General features: G+C 35.7%; 1 protein-coding gene across 1 annotated transcript; it reads left to right on the top strand.

Annotated features, from left to right (window-relative positions):
* The first annotated feature begins 19,738 nt into the window (after positions 1 to 19,738).
* Positions 19,739 to 20,804, top strand: LOC121256417. Its single transcript, XM_041157211.1, has 2 exons — positions 19,739 to 20,024; positions 20,127 to 20,804. Exons 1-2 carry the CDS (start codon positions 19,859 to 19,861, stop codon positions 20,588 to 20,590), a joined length of 630 nt encoding a protein of 209 aa, XP_041013145.1. The 5' UTR covers positions 19,739 to 19,858; the 3' UTR covers positions 20,591 to 20,804.
* The last annotated feature ends 5,695 nt before the right edge of the window (positions 20,805 to 26,499 follow it).

The following is a 26,499-nucleotide window of genomic DNA, read 5'->3' as shown; positions in this document are numbered from 1 at the left end:
GTTTAAAGATATATTCATAGAAGGTGAGGCTAAAAAGATAGCAGTATACCAGTTAGTAAAACTAGAGCAGAGGACAAACCGATATGGAGAAATACAACCATTGGTATTTCCTTTGTCAAGAGTGCATACCATTTGGAAAATACAATGAGAGCCAAAGAAAAAGGGAAAACATCTAGGACTTGTTGAGTGGTATTGGACCTCTCTCAATCCTAAAAGCTAGCTCAAGAGTTGAGGCTTTTATTGACCACTAGCCCATTCCACAACCGATGTGGGACGACCCCAACAATCTCCTCCTCTCATATGGGGCCTTGGGTGGGACAAACCTAGGCTATGATAACAGTGTTGGGTGGTCATGGGCCTCTCTCAACCCCAAAAAGTAACTCAAGAGGTGAGACTCTCTCTCACACTTTATAAATTGACCACCAACCCCTTCCACAATTGATATGGGACAACTCTAGCATAACTAACAAATGTGCAAATGTATGGAAGCAGTTATGGGATCTAAAGGCCCCAGGAACTATTAACATTTCATTTGAAAAGCTAGTAATGATATTTTGCCCAAAAGACAGAACCTCTACAAAGGAAGAATTTTAGGAAGTCCTCTGTACCCAATATGTGAAAGAGAGGTGGAAACTACAAGCCATGTACTATGGAGCTGCTAATCTGCAAGTGATGTATGGTCTAAGAGCATTAGTCCACTTCAAAAGTTGTGAGATGTGGAGGATGAATTCATGAAGCTATGTAAGAAGCTGATGCACAAACTACAAACAAAGGATTTAGAGATGGTTGCAGCTACTGTGAGGAACATATGGCTTCAGATGAATGCTTTAATTTTTCTAAGGACACTTTGCAAGCCATAGTTAAGTAATGATAGAGGCTAGAGAAGGACTCATGAATTCTACCCGGCAATGATACTAAAGCAAGAAAATAAGCATATACAGCCAGCTATAAGGAGGTAGTATTCAATGGAAAAAACCTGCAGGGAATATAGTAAAGGATAATTGGGATGCTTCAAAACTCTCAGAAGATGGAAATGGGAGGTATTGGCATCTATGTGCTCAAACTTAATGTGTGTGGTCCACCCAACTACAGGAGAAGCAAATGCACTTTGGAAGGCATTGAATTTTCTACAGAGACATAGGAGTAACTCAAGCTAGTTTTGAAGGGAATGCCTAATTAGTCATCAAAGCAATGCATAGTGAAGAGGAAAACTGTACCAATTATGGTCCAAATAATCGAAGAGGTAAAAACAGCGGCTCAAAGGGATACCAACTTGGAAGGTGTAATTTGCAAAAAGAGAAGCTAATAAAGCAACACACCATTCGGCAGGATCAGCCCTGCAAAAAGATGGTGAATGCGTTAGACCTAGTATGGAGTCTATGGACCTGGAGCTTAGCCCAACATTTTGGGCTTGAAACAGAATCGGTCTGTGACTCTTCCAAGGTTTATACGAGATTCCATACCTTTTGAGTCACCATTATTGGTTTTGATCATTTTTTCTACCTTCTAATAAGGAATGAGAAGATTTGATGATTTGGGGGTGGTATATCCAAGTCTTCTTACAAGTATTTTTACCTAATACATCGAATTGGATTTTGATTAGCCGAAAGAAGATATTCTTAAATCCCATCCAACCATGTTCTGTGGCATGATTCAGTCCGCAAGATACTCTTAGACCAAGTTAGGCCTCCTCCCACTCGTATTCGGCAGCAGCCACCAAGTATGCAGATGCATCTTTGCAGATTGGATAAATACATGCTTTTCTTCTTCTTTTGTGTGTTGGTTAAGGTATGATGCCCAAATTATACCCAAAAACAAATTTGGTAATGCGGAATAAAGCCCATTGCTTTTCTACACTTTATTCTTCTTCTTTATTCTTCTGTCCCAAAAGAGTTGTTCAGCTACACTTTGAAACCTGTTTGGCTGATTTGATTATACAAAATCAATCATCTTATCACATATTATCATTACAACTTTTTTAAATTCTCACACAAAATATAACAAACAATTCAATTTTTTCAAATTATAAAATAAAAATAATTTTAAAAATTTATATTATAATAATATTTTATTCAATTTTTAACAAAATATCTCATCTCATCTCATCTCATCTCATCTCATTTGAATTGCGTAACTAAACAAGACTTGACTTTGGTGTTTTCTGATGATATTTCCAATGCTTTGAGCCTTTGAAAGCTCAAAATTCAAAAGTGTCCATTTTGTGGGTCCTTCTGGGAATCAAAAGATCAAAAACCAAGCTTAAATTAGAGGTCGACCACCCAAACGTGTCCGAAAATCAAAGGAAGGGAGAACATTCTGCTAACGGGCTTCATGGGCTATGGAAATACCAATTCCACATTCAATTAATGAAAGCCGAAGCAGGCCACAGAATTTGACAAAAAAGTTAATAAAACATAAAAGGAAACTTCAGGTCTGGTCTACATGTGGCCCGCAGTCAATCCATGTAAAAAGAATCAAACTATTCTCCAAGGCCCTTGGTAGTTGGCACTTGGCACTGCGTTTTGACATATTCTTTGGTCGACGACTGTGGACCCCAAATTGCTGGCCCACACATCAACACTGCAGACCACAACTCTGATCCGACGGTGTTGTAACCTTCCAACCCTCCAACACACAAATAGTTTAAATTTAAAAATGAGTTGAGATAAATTATAATTAGTAATAAAATAAATTATAAATAATAATAAAATTTATGAATTAAAATTGATGAATAATAATAAATAATAATAAAATGAATTGAGATGAGTTAAAATAAATTGAGATAAATTACGAATATAAATCTCTCTGATCTATATCGGTGGGTCCCATTCTCATATCTCTTTATCATAATCCAAGACGAGATAAACCACATGTACCAAACATTTGCGTACATGCAGTGCACACATTAGACTTCCACCACAAGCTGGTGTGATTCACTGTTTATTTCACACGGAATGCTAGATAGATAAAATTATAAAGATGGCTTGGTCATCGAGCTGACACGTGTGATCCCACACGCTTTGAAAAATCCGACTAAACGACAAACTGACCGAGTCAGCTACTTGGAGAGTTGCTCGCTTTCCCTTTTGACGGTAAAGGCGTCAGCATCATCCCATATTAAAAATGTTCAAGTGAGTGGGTCATTGCCTCGTCATAAAAAAAAGAGATTCCAAGGGTCATGATTTTGATTTGAGTTTTGTTACCAATCAGTTACTGTTCACGTTACATATTTCATATCTATAATTTTTTATAAAATTTAAAAGTATTTTTTATAAGATATATATATATTTTTTATAAAATATAAGATGTAGAATAATAAATAATAACTGATAAGAATTTTTTTTATATATTTATCTATATAAAAATAGTGTATCCGATCATCCCAAATGTATTCACCAAAACAATACTAAAAGTTGAAATCAGCAAGCAAATTTTTCCCAAATTGGGACCTACTACATGTACGTACAATAGTTTTTGGAGGGACAACAATACGCAATGCGAATAAACGAAAAGCAAAGTGCATGAATGATTCTAATTTCTCTCCCTGAGAGGATAAGAAGATAAAGGCAGATGTACGATAATATCTTATTAAAATAATAAAGAAAGTGATAAATAGATAATCTTAAATTATAGAGATACGTCATGATATTCTCAACTTATTATAGATAGATATCATGTTATTAAAAGTAATCCTTACACAAGTAATTTTAATATTATAACATGTTGATCTGGATTGAAATATTCATGTATATTTTGACACTGCCTAGCTAATAATGTTTTTCGGAAAAAAGAAAAGAAAGAAAGTGGTAATGGTGGGATCATATATAAATATATATATATATATATATATATATCTGATGCATATATATCTGATGCAGATAATGGAGGTGAGAGATGTCTAACAAAAACGTAAGTAGGACCCAAATTTCCAGTGGCATGTTGGGAGGAGGAGCTTGAGCTGGTGCTATCTCTCTTGGACTTTTTTGTATTGACATGATCAATCAATACTATGACAAAAAGATTAGACGAATATTATACAGTTTTCATGGCTGCCCAGAAGCTCTATCCTTAAGAAAAAGAGCGGCCGACCTTACCCGCGTGTGTCCATATATATTATATATGAGTCATACTAGGCTGGTGACCAATAATGACTACTTGACGCCTAGTATAAATTTGTATTCTTATTTGTATTCTTATTTTTATTTTATTTTTATTTATTTTTATATTTTTTTATATTTAAATATTCTTAAAAAATAAACAAAATACATCAATATATTACTAGTCATTTTCTTAATCATTAAGTAAAAAAAATTAAAAAAATAATAAATATATGAGCAGTCAAAGTAAAAAAACAAACTCAGGTGGCATATTAATATTTTTTATTATATATATATGATTTTGCTATGATTCAAATATTATTATTATTATTATTATTATTATTATTATCTTGATCAAACATTACGGTACTGTTTGGATAGTGATTTAAAATGAGATAAATTGAGATTAAAGTTTAAAGTTAAATAAAATATTATTCGAATATTATTATTATTATTATTTTAAAATTTAAAAAAATTAAATTGTTTATTAAATTTTATGTAAAAATTTAAAATAATTATAATGATAAAATAAAATAAGGTAAAATATTTTTACTATCTAAACATGGCCTGAATCGACCAACACGTATGCACCAAGTTGTCGTTTGCAGTTTTTTCTACTTTTCTATGGTCACTTGATGATTATATAGCTTTTGAAGGAAGACTTAAATGTGATATTCGTGATGATCTTGAACACGATTTTGCCCTTAATCCGGCTCATATAATGTCTTTTCCGTTGATATGAAAGCAATCTTTATATCGAGATAGCGTACCAAGGAAGCTTTGAGCTTGTCTCGTTTGAATTTAGAGATGAATTAAGATGATTTTAAATGAGTTGAATAAAATATTATTTTTAATATTATTATTATTTTAAAATTTTAAAAAAATTAAATTATTTATTATAGATGAGTTTCGAATCAGACGGGGGGCGTAATAGCATTTCAACAAAATCTGGCTCTACTTGGCCTTCTTTTGCGGTTTCTGAAGTTGACCCAAGTTGTTTGGAGGGGTGGGATTTCTGGTGAATAGAATTACGAAAAGAGTACTACTAGAGGCTCTAAGCTGGAAGCTACTGCTGGCTCTAGTATATATTTTTTTTAATTTTTTTTTACAAATTTTTTTTTAATATTTTTAAATATTTAAAATAAATAAAATAAATTTAAAATATTATTAAAAAATACTTCATTTCATAAAGTAAATAATTTAATTTTTTATTTTACTTCATGATTAAGGAAGTATTTTTTAATAATATTATAAATTTTTTTATTTTTTTAAAATATTTAAAATTGTTAAAAAAATTTATATAAAAAAAACTAAAAAAAAATACATAAAAAAAACACAAAAATGCTAAGCGGTAGCTCCCAACCAGAGCTGGGAGCGGGACGCTTAGTATTTTCCTTAGAAAAAATCACATCCTCCCAATAAATGTAGGATATGATTGAAATAGATTTTGATATATAATATCTTCTTAGCAATGTGAGATTTCAATTTGATACCCCACCTACGTTCATCAACCAATACACATATCATCTATTTTTTTTTTCATCCTAACAATGATCATAGTTTGAGAATATGAACTATAATCTCCTCTAACTCTCTGCTCGAATTAAATTATCAAGTTTAAAAAGAGATATATACACAACACATGAACTCGATCACATTAATCTTTACTTTAGTTGAAGTATTTATTTTTGGATAATTTTTCTTATCAGTTATTATTTACTCTACACACTCCACACCTTATAAAAAAATATAAAAAAAAATTATCAAGTGTGAAATGTAAAAATAAATAGTAATTATTATATAACAAAACCCTTTATTTTTAACAAAGAATTAGAAATACCTCTAATAGGTAATCTGTGAAAAATTGACAGTTATACAACAAAAAAAGTGTGCTTCCCCACGCAATTGGTGGCTTTCAATATTGCAATCTCTTATTTCTATTTTATTTATATATTCTTTCCTTTCTTTCTTTCTTTCTTTGTTTTTGCCCTTAGGAGGGGGGACCCAAGGTTGAAGACTGAAAAAGAAAAGTTAACCTCTTCTTTTAATTTTTATCCCTCTTCTTGTTACTTTTCCCTCGAAGGCGGACCCAAAGTCGAAGAAAAGTAGAAAGAAACAAATATATAGCTTCTAACTTTTACACTTTCTTCAAATGATATAAGATAATAATTTTGTAAATAATAATAAGATAATTTATAAATAATAGTGAGGTAGTTTAAATAAAATATTTTTTTAATTTTAAAAAATGAGAGAGAAAAAATTGAATAAAAAATATTATAAAATTAAAATATTGTAATAATATAATTTTTGTTTGAGAATTTGAAAATTTGAAAATTATTTTTTATTTCAAAGTTTAAAAAAGTTGTAATAATTAGTTTGAAAAAGTTGTAATGATTAGTTTGAAAAAGTTGTAATAATTAGTTAAAAATTTTGTATTTAAATTATATTTAAAAATAAGATGAGATTATATGAAATGAGTTCGTATAAAAATTTTATATCTCATCTAAACCCCAACCCTGCGAAATTTGTCATCTGGTTTCCTAAATTCACTTTCTTTTCAATGGAAAGATAGGTCGGTGAAATGGTATCAGCACTCTAACAGAGATGACCAGTCTCTATTTTTGTTTCCATTAATTCTATGTTCATCTTATGGAATATGGTTACTTACAAACAATCATCTTCATAAAGGTAAATAAGTATGTGGTTACAGTTATTATCAATAGCATTAATGTGTTTAAATATTAAGTTGAGTTGAGTTAAGATGATAAAATATTATTAGAATATTATTATTATTTTAGAACTTGAAAAAGTTGAATTGTTTATTATATTTTGTGTTGAGATTTGAAAAAATTATAATGATGAGTTGAGATGAGTTTACTTACCAAACGAAACCTAAATATTAGCTAGTTGAATATGAGAAATGATAGTTATAATCGTGAGTGCGTAAATACCACACAATTATTTTGAAAAAAAGAATAAATACGTGATCCACATGAAAAAAATTTAATTTTTTTAATAGATTTACTTTTTTTTAAAGTGACTGCACGGTACTTATACACTTTACAACTATATATAACATTACTAGTAGAATATAATGATTTTATTAAACTTTCTCGAAATCTTAAATTTAGTACTTCAATTTATCTACAAATCGTGGGCATTACTGTTCTTTTAAGTCAAAGTTAAAAGACCTTTTGCTGCTTCCTCCTTCCAGATATGTTAAGTTTAAGAAATGCAGGCAGCAGCTGGTGAATTTGTATTTACCTTGTGTCCATTTGGAACATATAATTAATACTTCGGCTGAGTTGATGGGAGTAAAAGAATGCGTCCGATTTTGTTTATAACTAGATTTCTCGGGTCTAATATTTGAAATTGATTCGGCAGTCATTGGTTGATGGTTTCTTAATTCCATTTCTTCACTATGATCGTTTTATAACATTTGGGAGGACATTTTTACTTTTCAACTCTACTTTTCAACAAGTTTGATGATTTTTTCCATACAATATTTATGTAAAAATAGTAATTTTGTTGTAAATCATCTTATAAAAGAATTGGCATTAGGTGTTTCAATCTTTTATTCTTTAGCTATTTAATTGTCATTGTAAGGGAGGTTGTTCCGAGGGTCGGACCAAACCACACGGACCCAGCTCATGAGGCATCGATGGGTCTAAGGGTAGTTCGGCAGTAGGAAATCGGTATGAAAGGATCGGATGGGCCAAACCGAGAAGGGCAAGGTCGGCCTAAGAAGTCCAAAGAGGAACAATGAAGTCAGACGCATCGAACTAGGATCCTTGAGTCAGAAGATCTGACACCACTACTAGCCGAAAATCTCCATACATAGTCTTAGGGACAACCCTAGTCCCTAGACACAGACAGCTGGACATACCTGGAAGGTGGGCGCGCCAGGTCGAGACCACGCATCATTTAATGAAGGTCAGGGACGGACACGCCACGATGTGCACCCTGGACTGTCAACGGTTGCCACGATTGGGCATGGACAACCTGTCACGTGGCAAAATGTGGGAAGAAGGCACCAACCTGAGTACGGAGCAACATCGCCACGATCGGCTTGCCAGGGGACTACTCCAGCCAGGTACATATATCCCCCTCGCTGGGATAGAAAGCTCTCTATGTACTTTCAGTTGAGTTCCCTTAAATCACAAACTGAGAACTCAAGCTGACTTAGGCATCGAATGTGTTAATCACCACCCCGAGCCCTCATTCCTCCATATTCGCAGGAACAGATCGACCCATCATAAAGTTGCTTAGGCTACGAAACACAACATCAATAGTGGCGTAATCTGTGGAATATATCCTATAGAAGCGTGTCCTTCGCATGCCGACAACGACGTGTTCCCTGACTTCACATAGAGAAGAAGATCATTTCGGAATGATGGATGTAAGACTCATCAAAATGGGAGACACGATAAAGAAGTTGATGAAATGAGGAGTGAAACCCTTCGGCAAGAAAATGCTGCATTACGAAGAATCAATGAAGAACTGGTGGGAGGAGCGAAACCTAGCCATAACGAGCATGTTGAATCAAAATGCGCCCCACTAATCGCTATGGTCGAAGAAGAGAGACACATGATGCACCTTGAGCTCCGGGAGCTCGGGGACAAGTGCATAGAAATGGCTAAGCGAATGGGTGTGTCATCCTTTTTAGACCAGCTGTTCACTAGCACGGATCAACAGTACAGTGCGGAAGTCATGGTCATTCCTCTCCTGACCAAATTCAAGGTCCCCCAGATGGAAGCGTACGACGGGTCCAAGGACCCATTGGAACACTTGGAGACGTTCAAAGCCCACATGATCCTTCACGGGTTCCCAGGAGAGGTCGCATGCCGAGCCTTCCCACTTACACTAAAGGGGGCAGTAGGAGCCTGGTCCGGATCTTTACCACCGGGGTCCGTTGACAGCTTCGACGAGCTGGCCTATCTCTTTCTGACGCATTTTATGGCAAGCCGGAAGAGGAGGTACCTGGCCACCTACCTCCTAACAGTAAAGAAACGTGACGACGAGAGCCTGAAGTCATACCTCCTCTCCCGATTCAATCGAGAGTGCATGATCACGAACAACCAAGATGAAAAGATCACACTGGCGGCCATGCAGGGGAGCATCTGGCCGCTGAACACGTTCATGACCGAAATAGCATAAAAGACCCCCACGACGCTAAAAGAGTTCATGGACCGAGCCGAGAACTTTATCAACATCGAGGACACCCTCGAGGCTTTGACGACTTCCGAAGAGCCAAGCTAGAACAGGTGGATAAGAAAGTCTCGGGCAGAATAGTGGAGCGAACCGCGAAGGGAACAAGAAGGGCACACAGGAAGTCAAGCGAAGGAATGAGGCACCAGCTCGAGTGTGTGGCAGACCACGTGTGCATGCAAGTATGGCCGTGGAAGGTGAACACACCTTGAGCTCGTGGGAGGAACATCAACGGGGTTAGGAGAGCCACAAATATTGCACCTACCATTAGACGGACCGGCATCGGACTAATGACTGCTATAAACTGAAATGGAGAATGGAAGAGTTAGGGATCCTGGTGGAACAGCGATGCTAGGAGAATGAAAGGCCGATACGACAAACAAATAACTACCCAAGGCCTCAGCGGAGTGAGAGCCCGAGGAGACAAAGGGCCATAAGGGGGCCAAAGAAGCCCACAGCGTGTCGAAGCCCGGCAAGGACAGGTAGCCTGGTAAGAGAAATCTGCACTATCGCAGGGGGATATGTAGGAGAAGTGCCCACCTCGTTAGCGCACACCCGTAGAGCTCGGTACGAGGAAGTGTTCACGACGGGTAGCACCGCCACCGACACCAGGAGACACGCAAAGGGAGCCGTCATAACATTCAGCGAGAAGGACGAAAAAGGCATCCTCCACCCCCATGATGATGCCTTGGTAGTTACTGTGCAGATCGCCAACTTCACAACGTGGAGAGTCCTGATTGACAACAGTAACTCGACAAACATCTTATTCTGAGAGGCCTTCGTTAGGATGGGAATTAGCTCTGACCAATTACGCCTAGCCCCGATGCCACCCAAGAGTTTCACAGGGGACATCATCCAGCCAATGAGAGCTATTACCCTATCTGTCCTTGCAGGGAAGGCCCCTAGAACATCAGCCACGATGGTCGATTTCCTAGTGGTGAAGGTCCTCTTTTCATACAATGAGATATTAGGTCGCCCAACCCTGAATAATCTAAAGGCGGTGACGTCCACATACCACCTGAAGATGAAGTTTCCTATAGACTCGAGGGTGGGCGAAATACTAGGCGAGCAAGTGCTGGCTTGAGAATGTTATGCACGAGAGTTAAGGCATCATGGAAAGGAAGTCAAAATGATTGAAGAAGACGGAGAGATTGCCAAGCCACCTCCACCTCCAACTTTGGCCAAATGGGACGAAGAGGTCTTAGACGAGTAGGCATTGCAATAGGGAAAGCCCATTGAACCCCTGGAGCTAGTTCCAGTGGACCACCAGAGGCCTGAGCACACCGTACGAGTTGGGACCAAAATGATTCCCGAGTTGAGGCAGGCCGTGAAGCGACTCCTTATCAAGCATCAGGATGTTTTCGTGTGGAGTCAAGAAGAAATGCCCGGGATCGATAACGCGATCATCGAGCATCGCCTTTTTGTGGACCCCACGGCCAGGAAAATCAAACAAAAAGGTCAAAGTTTTAGCGCAAAAAAGTATGCGGCCTATAACTGAAGAAGTGGACCATCTCCTTGTTATGGGATTTATCAGGGAGACTCACTATCCTGAGTGGCTGTCCAACTTAGTACTAGTAAAAAAGGTGAACGAAAAGTGGAGGATGTGTGTCGACTTCACAGGCCTAAACAAGACTTGCCTGAAGGATAGCTTCCCCTTACCTCGTATTGATTTGATAGTAGACTTGACGACGTGCCACCCACTGCTCAGCTTTATGGATGCGTACTCAGACTACAACCAAATCTAAATGAGTCCGGACGAGGAGGAGAAGATGGCCTTCTTCACCCACCGGGGACTCTACTGCTACAAAGGCATACCATTCAGCCTAAAAAATGCCAACACCACGTACCAGTGATTGGTCAACAGAATGTTTAAAGAACAAATTGGCCAAAATATGGAGGTTTATGTAGACAACCTACTAGTCAAGAGCAAGAGACTTGAACAACATTTGTTTGATCTCTAGGAGGATTTCGCAGTACTGCGACACTACCGAATGAAGCTCAACCCACTGAAATGCACCTTCGAGGTAGAGTTGGGAATGTTTTTGGGTTTCATGGTCTCCGAACGGGGAATTAAGGCCAACCCAGAGAAAGTTGAAGCAATAGTGGGACTACCCTTCCTTCCCCCCGCGGGAACCTTTATGAAGTGCAAAAGCTCGGGGGCGGATGGCAGCCTTGAATAGCTTTATTGCCTGATTAACTGACCAATGTCTTCCCTTCTTCAAAATCCTAAGGAAAACACGAGAATGGGATGCTAATTGCAACTGGGCGTTCAGTGAACTGAAGGAGTAGCTAGTCCACCCGTTGCTTCTCAGCCAGACCAAACCAAGCGAAAACTTGATCGTGTACCTAGTCGTATCACCACACGCTGTGTTCGATGTACTGATTTGCGATGCAGAGGAAGGATAGTGACCCGTCTATTACACGAGTCAAGCATTCTGTGGAGCCCAAGCAAGATACCCGTGAATGAAGATGTTATCATTGGCATTAGTGGTCGCTGTAAGAAGGCTAAGGTCGTACTTTCAAGCCCATTCGATGAAGGTACTCACTGATGTTTTTCCCTCAGAAAGATCTTGCAGATGTTTTATACTTCGGTAATATATTTCTCTATATGGCTATGTTAGGATTCCTACATCAAAGAATCCGTTTTGTAATGCATGTGTGTGATTGTTCAATTGTAATGCATGTTTGTGAATGTTTGTAATGCATGTTTGTGAATGTTCATTTGTAATGCATGGAACTTGGTTGGATGTTCATTGTTTGGCATGTTTACTACAATTTCAGATTTCATGTCATTGTTGAGTTCATGGAATATCCGGGAAATTCTAGTGCGAGTTCTCCTATCCATGGTACCCCTACCCCTACCCCTGACCCAACACCTTGCCTCGTTGCCAAGCCCACCAAGAAATCCGCTTCCATAGTTTGGTTTCACTTTACCAAACTAGAGAGTGGTAACCCTAATAATTTCCAAGTAAAGTGTAACTACCGTGGTAAAATTTATATATATCACTATAGGAAATATGGTACCTCACAATTAAATGTGCACTTAGAAGAACAATGGAAAAAAGTCCAATATTAAGATCGTTATAAGAGAATAGCTAATCTAGGTTAAATACTAGACTACAAAAAATAGCAGATGGGAGTAATATGGGTGAAACGTTGAGGGGGTATATTAAGTATGATCCCGATAAGTGCATGACACACCTACCTCGTATGGCCATCATGGATGAACTACATTTTCAAGTTGTTGATGGAAAAGGGTTCTGAGCGTATTCTTACTACTTGGAACCAAGGTTTTATCTTCATTCTAGCCACACGGTGGTAAAAAATGTAAAAAAATATTATTGGTCTGAAAAAGAGAAGTTGAGGGGTCAATTGGTAGGTCAATTTGTTTGCCTCACCATCGATACTTGGACATCGATCGAAATTATAATTTTATGTCTTTGATTGTGCATTTTGTTGATTATGATTGGATATTACACAAGAAAATTATAAAATTTTATCAAATCACCGATCAGAAGGGTGAGACGATTGGAAGGGCCTTGTAGGCCGGACTAAAGGAATGGAGGTTGACAAGTGTTGTTACAGTCATATTTGATAATGCATCGTCTAATGATATTGCATTCGGACATCTTCAAACCTACCCTAGAGAGGCAAATAAGATAATCATAGGTGGTGGTGTTTGCATGTGAGATGTTCGGCACATATTCTAAATCTTATTGTCACTGATGGTTTGAATGATCGTTATGACTCAATTGCTCGGGTTGAGACTGCTGTGAGATAGGTGAGATATTCTCCTTCAAAATTAGAGAAATTTAAGGTTGTTGCGAGGTCTACGGGAATAACATCCAAAAAAGGTCTTTGTACTAATATGCCTACACAATGCTATGCGACATTTTTTATGTTGGAGGTAGCCTAAGAATATAAGTTGGCATTTACATTATTGGGTGATGAAGACATTCAATATTTAAAATATTTTGATAATCACGAGGGATTGAGGAAGCCTAGGGACGATGATTGGAAAGTTCTATCTATTTTCGTAGATTTTTTCAAGCTTTTCTACGAGGTCAGGACGATGTTATCTGGAACTTTGTACCTTACATCTTATTTCTATCAGCAAATATGTAGGGTAAAAAAAAAATTAGATGACATGGTCGCAGGTGGTCACATTAGACTGTGAGAGATGACATTGATTATGAGGATGAAGTACGGCAAGTATTAGAGAGATTTCACTAGGGTTAATATTTTATTATATGTAGCTGTTATTTTTTACGCTCAGTTTAAGGTAGATGACATGGTATATGGATTGAGAATTGCGTACGGGCAATCATGGGCGGAGCATATTGCAGCAAAGGTTAGGGAAACCATTGGTAGATTATTTGATGAGTTTCCTGTCTTGCAGTGTGGTAATATTACGGCACTTAGACCTACCCCCCACCAGTTCCAGAAGCTAGGGTTGGGAAAATATGTAGATTGGACTGGGGTGAGAGGTTGTTGTAGAATCCCTTAGTTCGAAGTTCTACAGAGACTCAGTCAGAAATAGACAGATACTTGGCAGCAAAGCTTCAATCATTTGCACGAGACTTTGATATATTAGTTTGGTGGAAGGTGAATGTCGTGAAGTATCCTGTCGTTGGAGAGATAGGCCTCAGTATTTTGGCCATCTCTATTAGCACCGTAGCCTCAGAGTTGACCTTTAACACCGGTGGACGTGTATTAGATTCATTCTGTGGTTCATTAGCTCCTATCACTGTGAGGGCTTTGATTTGCATGCAGAATTAGATCACAATGACTCCAATTCATGTTCCGGATGTTATTGACTATAAGGAGGCCGACGTCGAGGAGGAGAGTGGTGATCAGCCTGGATCTGGTAATTGTAGGACTTGAATTTCATTTTCTTATTTTTATTTATTTATTTTCATTTAATCGGTATTAATTTCAAATTTAATTGTTGTAGTGATACATAAGACGGTGTCTACGGCTAACTTCGCTGTAGTATGACTTTATATGTATTGGACCCACCATTGTCATGGCTTGCACAATTTTTCCGTTAATTATTTTTTGCATTTATAATTTTATATGATATTTTAGTATCTAATTATTTTTCTTGTATGTTTTTTAGCTTTTATATTCTTAATATACATATGCCGAATTCTAATTCTAAGGACCCAATGATTTATGCTCATTTTCATCTCAATGACCTAATCTCATTTTGGTTAGTACTTTTAATATTTTGTATTTTAAATTTTTGTTTCATGTTTATAACTTTATAATTCTAATTTTTTTTTTATTTTTAACTTATTAATATTGCAAATTTTATGATCTCGATTCTCACAGTCTCAGAGCATTCGACACACTCAGTGAACTCACCACCACCTCAAGTTGATCAAATTTCAAATGTTATATGATTTTGTTAATTTACAATTAATTGTAATGTTGCTACAATAATTAATAGTACAATTTGTAATATTTACTATTTTTAGATGAGTTTGTAATATTATAATAGTTTATTAGTTTCCTTAATTTGCATAATTGTAATAGTTTAGCGCCTTAGTGATGACTATTGGTTAATACTTAATAGTATTAGTTGAAACTTATTATATAGTTAATAGTTCTATCCATATAATTTAACCATTTTCAGTTTATAAATATATATATTTTTGTAGTTAAATTCTAGGCCTAAAATGACTCAAAAACAAGTTTGAATGTGTTTATGGGCCATTTCGTGCACAAATAACTGAACTGGACCAAAGGCCCCATGGGGGAGGGGGCGAGGGGCTAACGAATGGAGGTCCACCCCTACACCCCGTGTAGCGAAAGGGGTACTCCGCTGCCGCATGGACTGGGACGGATTGTGGGGAAAAAATTTCCACCCCAGTTGATGCAGCGCATTGGGGGTGGGGAATTGGTGGCCTCGCACCAATTCCAAAAGTCAGGGTTGAGAAAATGTAGATTGGACTGGGGTGAGAGGTTGAAGCAGAACCCCTTAGTTCAAAATTCCTCAGAGGCTTAGTCAGAGATATAAAGATACTTAGTAGCGAAGCTTCAACCATTTGTGCGAGAATTTGATATAGGTTGGTGGAAGGTGAATGCTGTGAAGTATCCTGTCCTTGGAGAGATAGCTAATAATATTTTGGCCATTCCTATTAGAGCATTAGCATTGGTCTATGCATATGCATATGCAAAGTCATATTTGCATAATATGACCCTAAAATCCTCCACATTGGCTTATGCATATCCAAATATTTAGCTACCTATGAACAGTGCTTATCCAAATTTGGATAACCACTATTCACCCTACAAATCATATTTTAATCATTATTTTTCTCTCCTCCCACTCTCTCTCTCAATCCTTTCCTTTCCCCCCTCCTTCAACAACACAATAAACCTTCACTTACACATTCATTTTATTATTATAATATATTATATATATTTTTTTCATTTTATTATATTTTTAATATAATATATAAAAAATTATATTTTTTATTATTGCATTTGTATTATTAATGTCAAATGTATGTAGTGAATGCTAATTGTAAAATATATATAAAAAAATTGATTTTAACAAAAAATTAATAATAATAAATAATAATATTTTATTATTATTTTATTATTATTTTGTCTCAAATATGTATAAGCCAATGTGAAAATTTTGCTTGAATGACAAAATGGATATGCAAAAGAGGTGATTTTGTATATGCATATGCATAGATCAATGCTAATGGTCTTAGGGCCAAAGGCCCAGTGGGGGAGGGGGCGAGGGGCGGACGAATGGAGGTCCACCCCTGCAACCCGTGCAGCGAATAGGGTACCCCACCCCAGCATTGACTGGGACGGATTGTGAGGAAAAAATTCCCACCCTAGTTGATGCAGCGCGTTGGGGGTAGGGAATCGGTGGCCTCGCATCAGTTCCAAAAGTCAGGGTTGAGAAAAGACGTAGATTGGATTGGGGTGAGAGGTTGGAGCAGAACCCCTTAGTTCAAAGTTCTTCAGAGGCTTAGTCAGAGATAGATAGATACTTGGTAGCGAAGTTTCAACCATTTGCGCGAGAATTTGATAGATTAGGTTGGTGGAAGGTGAATGTTGTGAAGTATCCTGTCCTTGGAGAGATAACCAATAGTATTTTGGTCATCCCTATTAGCATCGTAGTTTCAGAGTTGATATTTAGCACCGGAAGGCGCGTATTGGATACATTCTGTAGTTCATTAGCTCCTACCACTGTGGAGGCTTTGATTTGCCTGCAAAATTGGATCACGGGGACCCCAATTCATGTTCCCGATATTCTTGACTATGAGGAGGCCAACGTCGAGGTGGAGAGTGGTGATCAGCCTAGATCTGGTAATCGTGGGACTTGAATTTCATTTTCTTATTTTTATTTATTTATTTTCATTTAATCGGTATTAATTTCAAATTTAATTGTTGTAGCGATATATGAGACGACGTCTACGGCTGCTTCCTCTGCAATATGACTTTGTTTGTATTGGACCTACCATTGCTATGGTTTGCACAGTGTTTTCCTTAATTATTTTTTGCATTTATAATTTTATATGATATTTTAGTATCTAATTATTTTATTTGTATGTTTTTTAGCTTTTATATTTTCAATATACATATGCCGAATTCTGATCCTAGGGACCCAATGATATATACTTTCATCTCAATGGCCCAATCTCATCTTGGTTAGTACATTTAATATTTTGTATTTTAAATTTTTGTTTCATGTTCATAACTTTATAATTCTAATTTGTTTTATTTTTAACTTATTAATATTACAGATTTTATAATCTCGATTCTCACAGTCTCATAATAGTCGACACACTTAGTAGCGGTTTGTATTCACAACTCATCTCAATTCATCTCAATTCATCTCACTACTATTCACTACTATTCAGCAACTTTAATTCACAAATCTCATTACTATTCATACCCATCTCAACTCATATTCGAATCCAAACGATAGTGAACTCACCGCCACCCCAAATTGATCAAATTTGAAATGTTATGATTTTGTTAATTTATAATTAATTGTAATATTGTTACAATAGTTAATAGTACAATTTGTAATATTTACTAATTTTAGATGAGTTTGTAATATTGTAATAGTTTATTAGTTCTCTTAATTTGTATAATTGTAATAGTTTAGTGCCTCAGTGGTGATTATTAGTTAATACTTAATAGTATTAGTTGAAACTTAGTATATAGTTAATAATTTTATCCTTATAATTTATTTATTTTCAGTTTTTAAATATGTTTATTTTTGTAGTTAAATTCTAGGACCAAAATGGCCCAAAAACATGTTTGAATGTATTTCTGTGTCATTTTGAGCCCAGATAACTGAACTGGGCTAAAGGTCCAGTTGGGGGGGCGAGGAGCGGAAGGATAAAGGTCGACCCCCGCATTCTGTGCAGTGAACAGGGTATCCCGCCCTCGGATGGACGGGGGCGGATTGCGGGAAAAAACTTCCCGCCCCAGCATGAACGAGGGCGGGAGGCAAGACCTTCCCAGCCCCAATAGTGGGGGTGGGGTTGAAACTGCACCCTGCCCTGCCTCCCGCTCTACCCAATGACCCATTGGGTCTATAAATTTTTTTTGAGTCAAAAACTTTTTTTAGATCAAATTATAATATAATTTATATTATAAATCAAAATTTATACATTAAAAAAGAATATAAACTCATTAAAATTATATTTTATATTATCTTGATTTTCTAAACTAATCAAGGCAATTCATTAAATTAAATTTTAAGTTTTTAACAAATTATATATTTTTATATATAATATATTTATGTTAATTATTTATATAAATATTATAAATAATTTTTTATATTAAATAGGAAAAGAGTGAGAGCAGTAGACGGGACAGGCGGGGTCCCCTGGGGTCAGCCCGCCCCCCACCCCTGCTGTAGGTCTTTCATGCGAATGGCGGACGAGGTGGGCCCCTAATTAATTGCTCACTAAAGAGAACCTTTAGGCAAGCCTTCAAATCGTAATTAATGTCCAGCTGTTTAGCCATTATGATCAATACTAAATAAGGTTAACAAATAGCTGTCACTATTAATAACCAATCAAGCAGCATGGACATTACCATAATTTCACATTTTAATGACGACATTTCATTTAAAGCAGACAAAACGTTGATTTGCCAACTTTCTATGTCATTACGCGAAGGGTCCAATCAGCAACCAGAAGATATAACACATTCTGGCATGCAGTTGGGTTTGGACTTTGAACCATTCCACAGACACACAAAAGATACATAGAGGATAACATTGGGACACCTATACAGATTGTAGTTTCTCTCCGATTTTACACATTTTGTTGGTTTATGGGGCATTTGGTTGGTATCTCAAGGAACCTGATCTTCCACTTCTACATAAAATGGGCGTACCGTGGCCATCCCTGGACCACACAGACTCTGCACTACCGCTGCAGAAAATGCATATGTATAAATGCAGCCATATCAATAAAATAAGAAAAATACTAAATATATTTTAAAAAAATATATAAATTTAATTTAATATTCTGAGCACAAAGCTATCCAATCATATTGGCACATCTGTCAGCAGGGTGGCAGGGCCCCAGATCGAGCATATCATTCTTCCTCTACAAACAAACTGGTGTGGAGGAACCCATACCTCTCCCAATACTGCTAGCTATATAAGCTATGCATGAATTTGAATACGACTCTCAACGTGGGACCAGTATTTTTGTATACCTTTGTAATGGAAAATAATTGATTACATTTAAGGTCGTTTTGAAGATAATTGTTGACGTTTTCTTTATTTCTCCATGGGCCATGGCCGGTCCACATAGGTTAGAAAAAAAATATATCTAATGCTATATATACATATATATGTGGAGAATTACTTCAATACTTTCTTTTTCGTTCAGAAATTAGATCGATCTAATAAGATAATTACACGACAGATGCCTTTATTAATATCGTGCAAATGTGCTGAAATTACATATAAATATATGTAATTCTCACTCATTCTTTTTTTAAAAATAAATAAATCTAGAATTCATAAAAAAAATATTTTTTAATAATAAATTCTATTTTTTTTAAAATGAGTATTATTTAATCTCCCTGAAACTATATCTAACTCTATTATTCGATTAGTTGCATCAAGCCTACTCTTATAAAAACAGTTCTCTTCTCTATTTTTTTCACTCCATTCACTTAACGCCACGAGGAGTGCTCTCTCTCTCTCTCGAAGTTTCTTTTCTAAACTAAAATAAAGAAAATAAAAATAAAAAAAGTGAGTTTTAAATATGGTTACTTCAACTGAATTAGGCTTGAGTTAGGCCATGAGTTCCGCTGTGGTCCCGACTACCAACTCTCTCTCGAGAGTCGGGACCACAGCGGAATCTTAGTGACGTAAGCTGACAAAACCTTTCATTTTATATTTTAATCTCTGCTGATTAAAATATTAAGAAAGACTCTATAAATAAGGGACAAAGCCTACCATACTTAGGCTTGAAGGAGCAGCTCCATAAGCATCTTCTGAATTCCGCTGCCTTCTGGTCTTCGATCCTATCTAAAGTTAATCCCGTTCTATGAAAAGCATGGTCGGACCTTCACTTGACACCCTCAAGCCTACCACCATCAAATTTCTCTGTAGCTATGGCGGCAAAATCCTTCCCCGGTATCCCGATGGGAAACTCCGGTATCTAGGTGGCGAAACCAGAGTCCTCGCCGTTGACCGTTCCATCTCATTTTCTGGTCAGTCAACCTCTGTTTACTTTTTATTTTATTTTATTTTATTTTTTTAATTTTGAGAAAGAACGTTTCATTGAGAGTGAGATTTATGATTATGTGGTACAGAGCTGTTATTGAAGCTTGGAGAATTGGGCGGGACGTCTGTGAGCCTTCGTTGCCAATTGCCTTCAGAGGACCTTGACGCTCTGGTATCGATCACGTCCGATGAAGATCTCGCTAACCTCATCGAGGAATACGACCGAGCGGCATCGCCACCGTCATCTCTGAAGATCAGAGCATTCCTATCGGTGGCCAAATCCGCCAAAAAAATTATTTCTCCTCTTCCTTCGTCGTCGTCGGCTTCATCTTTATCGAAATCATCGTCGTCGTCGTCGTCTTCGTCGTCTCACAGTCCCACCGGTTCCTCTTCTAGATTTTTGGTGCCGGTGGCCGATAGGTACACCCGCCAGATCCCGGCGCCTGTTGCTTATCAGAAATCGGCCCCGAAGATTCATCCTCACTGTGCTTACCATGCTCATGGAAACCCTAGGCAGATTTATCTCATCCACAACGGGAACCACTGGCAATAACATCAAGCAGATGGGACGAAAACCCCTGCCAAGAAGGCTAAGCAAATCTATAAAGAAAAATACTACGCGGAAAAGGAAAACAACCTCAAAAAAAAAAAAAAAAGTTCTTCCGCGTTGAGTTTCCTTTATATTACATTTGTGTGTGTGTGATGTAATGGGACTTTAAGTTGCTTTTGAATCCGACGCTTAATGAATTTTCAGTCCAATTTCGTTATGCCTCACAAAGGAAAATGAGGTGGCGAGTTATGTTCGTTTCGTTTCTGTTTGGGATTTCCATTATTATTGCGCGCACAAGCTCTTCCGTTGGCCACTGCCCCCGTTCAAGTTAAGCTCTGTTAAAGGCGCCGTCGTCCATTGGCTTACGCAAACCGTAACAGCAGGTGCCTGTTTGTTTTTTTCAAACTCCGCAGCATTATTGCGTGCCACGTTGCCTTTTTCCTCTTTTAACTCCACCATTTGCCTTACACGTTTGTCTGTCTGTTCGGTCCTCTCGCATGTATGGCACGTGCACTATCCTTGTTGCCGCTGCCGGTTTATGCTTCTCTTTTTCCATTTATTGATTATTGCTTTGTTTTTTGGTATTTTGTAATTGCTTATACGTTTACGTGTGTGATTTGAATTTTGTGATTCACAGGTTAACGAGAAAATGAGGAGCGATTCGATCGAGCGGAAAGATGATTGCGAAGATATCAATTGGCAGCGAGCGGGTGATTCCTTTTCTTTTATAAAATGGTATGGTGTAAACTCACTCATACTTCATCAGATTTTTCTTCTGTATTTTTCAAAATAAATAAAAAAAAAAAACTGCTTATATATCGGCTATATAATATTTGAAAAAAGTTATTTATAAATCTTATTTTTTTACGTAAATCACTCATATTCAAGCTTTCCTGAATATTCATTTTCCTGACTAAAGTAAATTATATAATGTTTTTCAATTCCCCATTTTAGTGGATGGATTGAAGGGAATAATTTTTGTAAAATAATGTTATTTTTATAAATTTTTTTGTTTAAAATATAGTTTTTTAAAGTGTTGTGAAATGTGTAGTGTTTGAATTATTATATATACTAGTGGTGGTATAAATACGCTGTTCTATTTTATTTTTTATAAAAATGTGAAACGCTCCTTCAAAAACTTGTAAGAATCGTGATATTTAAGACCATGCTTTTTGTCTTTAATATTTGGGAAATTAAATGCTTCGTGATATTTTATTGTTGTGATGGGATTTGCTATGCTATAAGGCCATGCCTAACTGTTGATGGATGGTTGTGCATTTTGACCAGATTCTATCCCAACTGCAATTGAAGAAGCCATCGAACCAAGCAAATGGTGTTTTCCACATTAATGATCAAACGTATACTTCCAAAACCGATGGCGATAAAGTAACGGCGACGTTTGGGGGACCATTTCAGGCTCTCTCTAGTCTCTACCCGAAGTTATGGAAAAACATATATGGGGCTGGGAGTCGACCAGAAAAATGCCCCCCATGACATACAGCTGGTACATGAAGGTGCACCAAAATACCATAAAAAAAAAATACACATATACAATAAAGAAGTATAAAATAAAATATACAGACAACGATACTTATGGACTGACACCTGTTCCGATTGAGAAGGAAAAGAATAGAGCCATGGATTTTTGGTAGAAAGAAGGGGGTCTCCACTCAAGTAGCACATTCAAAAGGAAGATCACTCATGTGCTGACTTGGTTTGAGTACAGATATGGTGATCCTACCCAACTCATCAAAAGAAACCAAACAAAATTGAAAGAGAGTTCAACATTGTTATCTTCTGATATAAAGCAAAATAAAAAATAAAAAATATAAAAAAACGGTGGTTAAGGTTATGGTGCTACACCACTCAGTTTGATTTATTTTTTGTTATCTTTTGAGTTTACTGATAATCTGATAAACAACTTATGCCACAAGAACCATGATTATTGAATCTTTTTTTTTTTTTTTTTTATTCTTTATCTTTTTGACTCTAAAAACAAAAAGAATGATTTTATATTTTCACGGAGGGTTGGGTATTGGTAATTTGGCATAGAGAGAGAGAGGCGGTGTCTGGGAAGGTGGCAATGTCGTGGATCCCACGATTGAGCAACACCGAGTCTAATCCGTGGAGGCTGAAACGTGAGGTCACTGTTAAATGTGCGCGCAAAGACTAGTTTGGGATAAGAGATTGGGACCCCCAGACTGGGGAAAAAAAAGAAGAGCGAAAAGAAAAAAAGCTAAGGTACGCTGTTGGGTCCCATTATTCATTTACATGGTAGGTAACACCAGTCGTTCAAAAAAAAAAAAAAAAAACCAAAAAAAAAAAAAGTGGACATCATTGAATGAAAAATGTTAAAGATTTGTCTTACAGCCTCTCCCATGTGAATACCCGTAATGAAAGAAGTGTGTGGTTTGGAGGTTCGGGAGAATATTTCCAATGTCTAAGTCAATAATAATATCAAAGAATCTCTCTCTAGTCAAAGAAATCAGATAGATTCCATTGTCATATCTGAATGGTATAAAAAGAGCTTACGATGCTTTTGTTGTTAGTTAATAACTATTTCATCTGTTATTTAAAATTCAAATTTCGAGATATTGGGGGCTTAATCTATTCTGAATAAATTGATGACTTTTTTTTTTCAAAACTTTCAGATTGTTATTTTTTCAATATTTGAGAATGTTTGAATTTTCGATTGATTGGGTTATTGGATTGAGTTTTAATTCAGATCCGTTTTGAATAAATCGATGATTTTTTTTTTTCAAAATTTTCAGACTCTCATTTTTTCAATATTTGAGAAGATTTGAGAAGGTTTGGACTCTCGATTGATTGGATTATTGGGCTGAGCCGTAATTTAGACTTGTGGTACGACCCGATACGTTTTAGGGGACATTAAGCACCTTCCAAACAAATTGATATTAAAATTGACTAATAAATTGTATATACTCTCAATAGTTGAGACCATGCCACAAGTTTAAGCCACAAAAGAGACGGCTTATATAATGAATTAAAATGTCTTGATATAGGATTGACACCGGCTCAATAAGTCGTAGGAGTTTTGAGGCAAAAACTTTTAAGTGAGATCTTTTTTTATGTTTAAAAAATAAAATTCTATAAATTAATTTGAATCTTAATTTTTATTTTAAAGTTATTCTTATCCTCTTGCAAAGTATAACTACTAATTAAAATTTTATACCACCTTCTCAATTAATAAATCACTTAATTTTTATTGGGAAATGATTAGTTTAGAAAGGATTTTATCAAATTTAATTCTACAAAATGTGCTTTAGGTTCTTAGAAATAATTATAGCCATTGTTGGCAATAAAATTTTATAAACAACCAACGCATTGGAAAAAAAAGTTCAATAAAAATTGAGTTTTGAGAATACGAGAGAAATATGATAAATCATTTAGATAGATGGCCAATTATATAATATCTATATGATATTTTTGATGTTCTTTTATTGAGTTAATCAGCTTTCTCTAGTTAGATTTTTTTTAATTAAAAAATATGCTAAAAGGAATATTTTTGGGTGCCTTCCTTCAATTGGAGCCTTAGAAATTACTCAGTGGCGTAGTGGAAGAGCCGACCCTATCTTGATATTAACTATGTACCTCGTGTCAAATCATTAAATATTGATAAAAGAGTGGATACGCCAAAAAAAAAAAAAAAAAAAAAAATGGCATAGTTGAAAAATAAAATCTATATGAGGTGTAAAATATTACAGTTCATTCTCTAAGTAGAAATGCTATTTTTTATTTTCTTTTTAATCAAGTATTGCACTATTTTTAATAATAATAATAAAAACAAAAAAAACAAAATCATCACAGCAAGTACAACAGCCAAGATCTGTTGCGATGATATCTCCTAAGAGTTTAGGATTTGTATGGAATACGAATATCAAATCTCATACAACTACCTTCAGAGTTTTTAGGAAATCGAGATTTTATGGGTACTTGTTGGGCTTATCTCCTCTAACTCCGGACCTCACATTTCACTGCAGGCCTCATATGCTTAACACGAGTTTTGTGGCCAATTGTGCTTATTATTAAGAATAATTTTTTTTATCGGTCACTATTCATTATCTCACATTTTATAAATAATATTTTATATTTTATTAAAAAAAAACTATCAGATATAAGATATGAAAATAAATAATAACTGATATATAGTAAAATCTTATTATTAATTGTCCCCACTATCATGACATTTATAGACTAGTTATGTTTGTCAAGTTATGAACATTGGAAAAGTAGTATATATCATGACTTGAGTGAGAACATCCTCATTACGAGTAGCATTGATGGTGGCAAGTATTAAGAAATCCTGACGAAGCCACTAATCATATTGAGGATTTGAAATTTTAATAATAGCACCTGAGGTGGGATGAGGGGCATCAATTTATTTGGGAGGGGGCTTTACAGTGCCATCAAGATAGCCAAAAATAGCTTGGCCACGGAAGTATGGTAGGGCTTGCATTTTCCAAACGGGATAGTTGGAATGATTTAGTTTGACACTGATAGACAATGGTAAATTTGAGAGGGATGAAAGGGTGGGCAGGGCAACTGCAGTATTAGAGGTGGATGAGAAGGAGGAGGCCATTTAAGATCGGATGTTGGTCTTTGGCTGGCTCTAATATCATGTAAAAATAAGCTATGCTTAATCCCGTAGGTGAGGAGTTTGTTGTGGTGAGTTGAACTCTTGAAACAAATGAGTGTTTTTCGGTGACCATATTAATCTATTTTTTTATAGACTATATGGGTTAACTTGAACCAAACCTGTTAAGCTAAACATGTCAAACATTTAAACCCTAATCCGATCTATTTAAATAACGGATCATGTCGTGTTACCCATTTTGACCCGTTTAATAATTATTAGAAATATGTCAATACGATACGACTCACTTCAATATATTTCATGTAAATGAACTGAACTAACGCATAACCCATTTAACCTGGTTAACATAATTTTTCATAAAATTTAAAATCTATAATTACCAGTAGTCACAATATCTGAAAAAATAATAATAAGACTACTTACTAACAATAAACATAAATATTTTTTTAAACTTTAACATATAATAAAACCAATATTACAAACCTTGCAATAACAAATATGAACATAAGTCCAAAATTACAATCTCAACAATAAAAACATAAGTATATTGAGAAATACTAATATTACAACCTAACAATAATAAAATTATAATTTTGAAATAAAATTTAAATTGGTTATTATGTGTTGACTCTTTTATTAATCATGTATTTAACGGTTAACCTGTTTTGATGAATCCATTTATATCAAACTCAAATCTACTAATTTTGTATCGTATTCGTATGGAGTTTACGGATCATGTCACATATTTCTACTCATAATCTATATGTGGGAGCATAAAACTTACCTAGACTTATAAATAGCATATTTTATCTAAACAAACACTAAAAAGTGTCGGAGAATCTTATGAAGTGAAACCTCAATGACAATATTTTATGAGTTACATGGCGGTTGCACAATCTATGACTGTATTAACATTATTCTTTTCATATAATTGGATCTGCCAAAAACAATATGTCAATTGTAGATCTCTATACAAAAAGTAGGGATTTTAAAACATTTTAAATGGTTTAGATTAGATTAAACCACGTATTAGGATGTTTAAGAATGTACACTTTGACTTGGCAATTTCATTTCAAGCATGTTTATCGTTTATAACCTTCATATTTCATTTGTACTGATCGTTAGTTGGTCACAACCATTCTTTTGGATAAACACTATCGTTACACACATAGAATATCTAAAACGTGAGCAATAAAAATGTATAAAATATAAATGTCATGATTTAAGACCTTATTAAGATGTGAATTGTTTATGCCATAGTTTGTCTTATTCTTAGAAATTTAGTTGGACATTCATG

The sequence above is a fragment of the Juglans microcarpa x Juglans regia genome, chromosome 3D, assembly GCF_004785595.1.
Source record: "Juglans microcarpa x Juglans regia isolate MS1-56 chromosome 3D, Jm3101_v1.0, whole genome shotgun sequence".
Taxonomy (NCBI): Eukaryota; Viridiplantae; Streptophyta; class Magnoliopsida; order Fagales; family Juglandaceae; genus Juglans; species Juglans microcarpa x Juglans regia.
The sequence above is the reverse complement of the archived record's forward strand: the minus strand, read 5'-3'. Positions and strand labels throughout refer to the sequence as shown.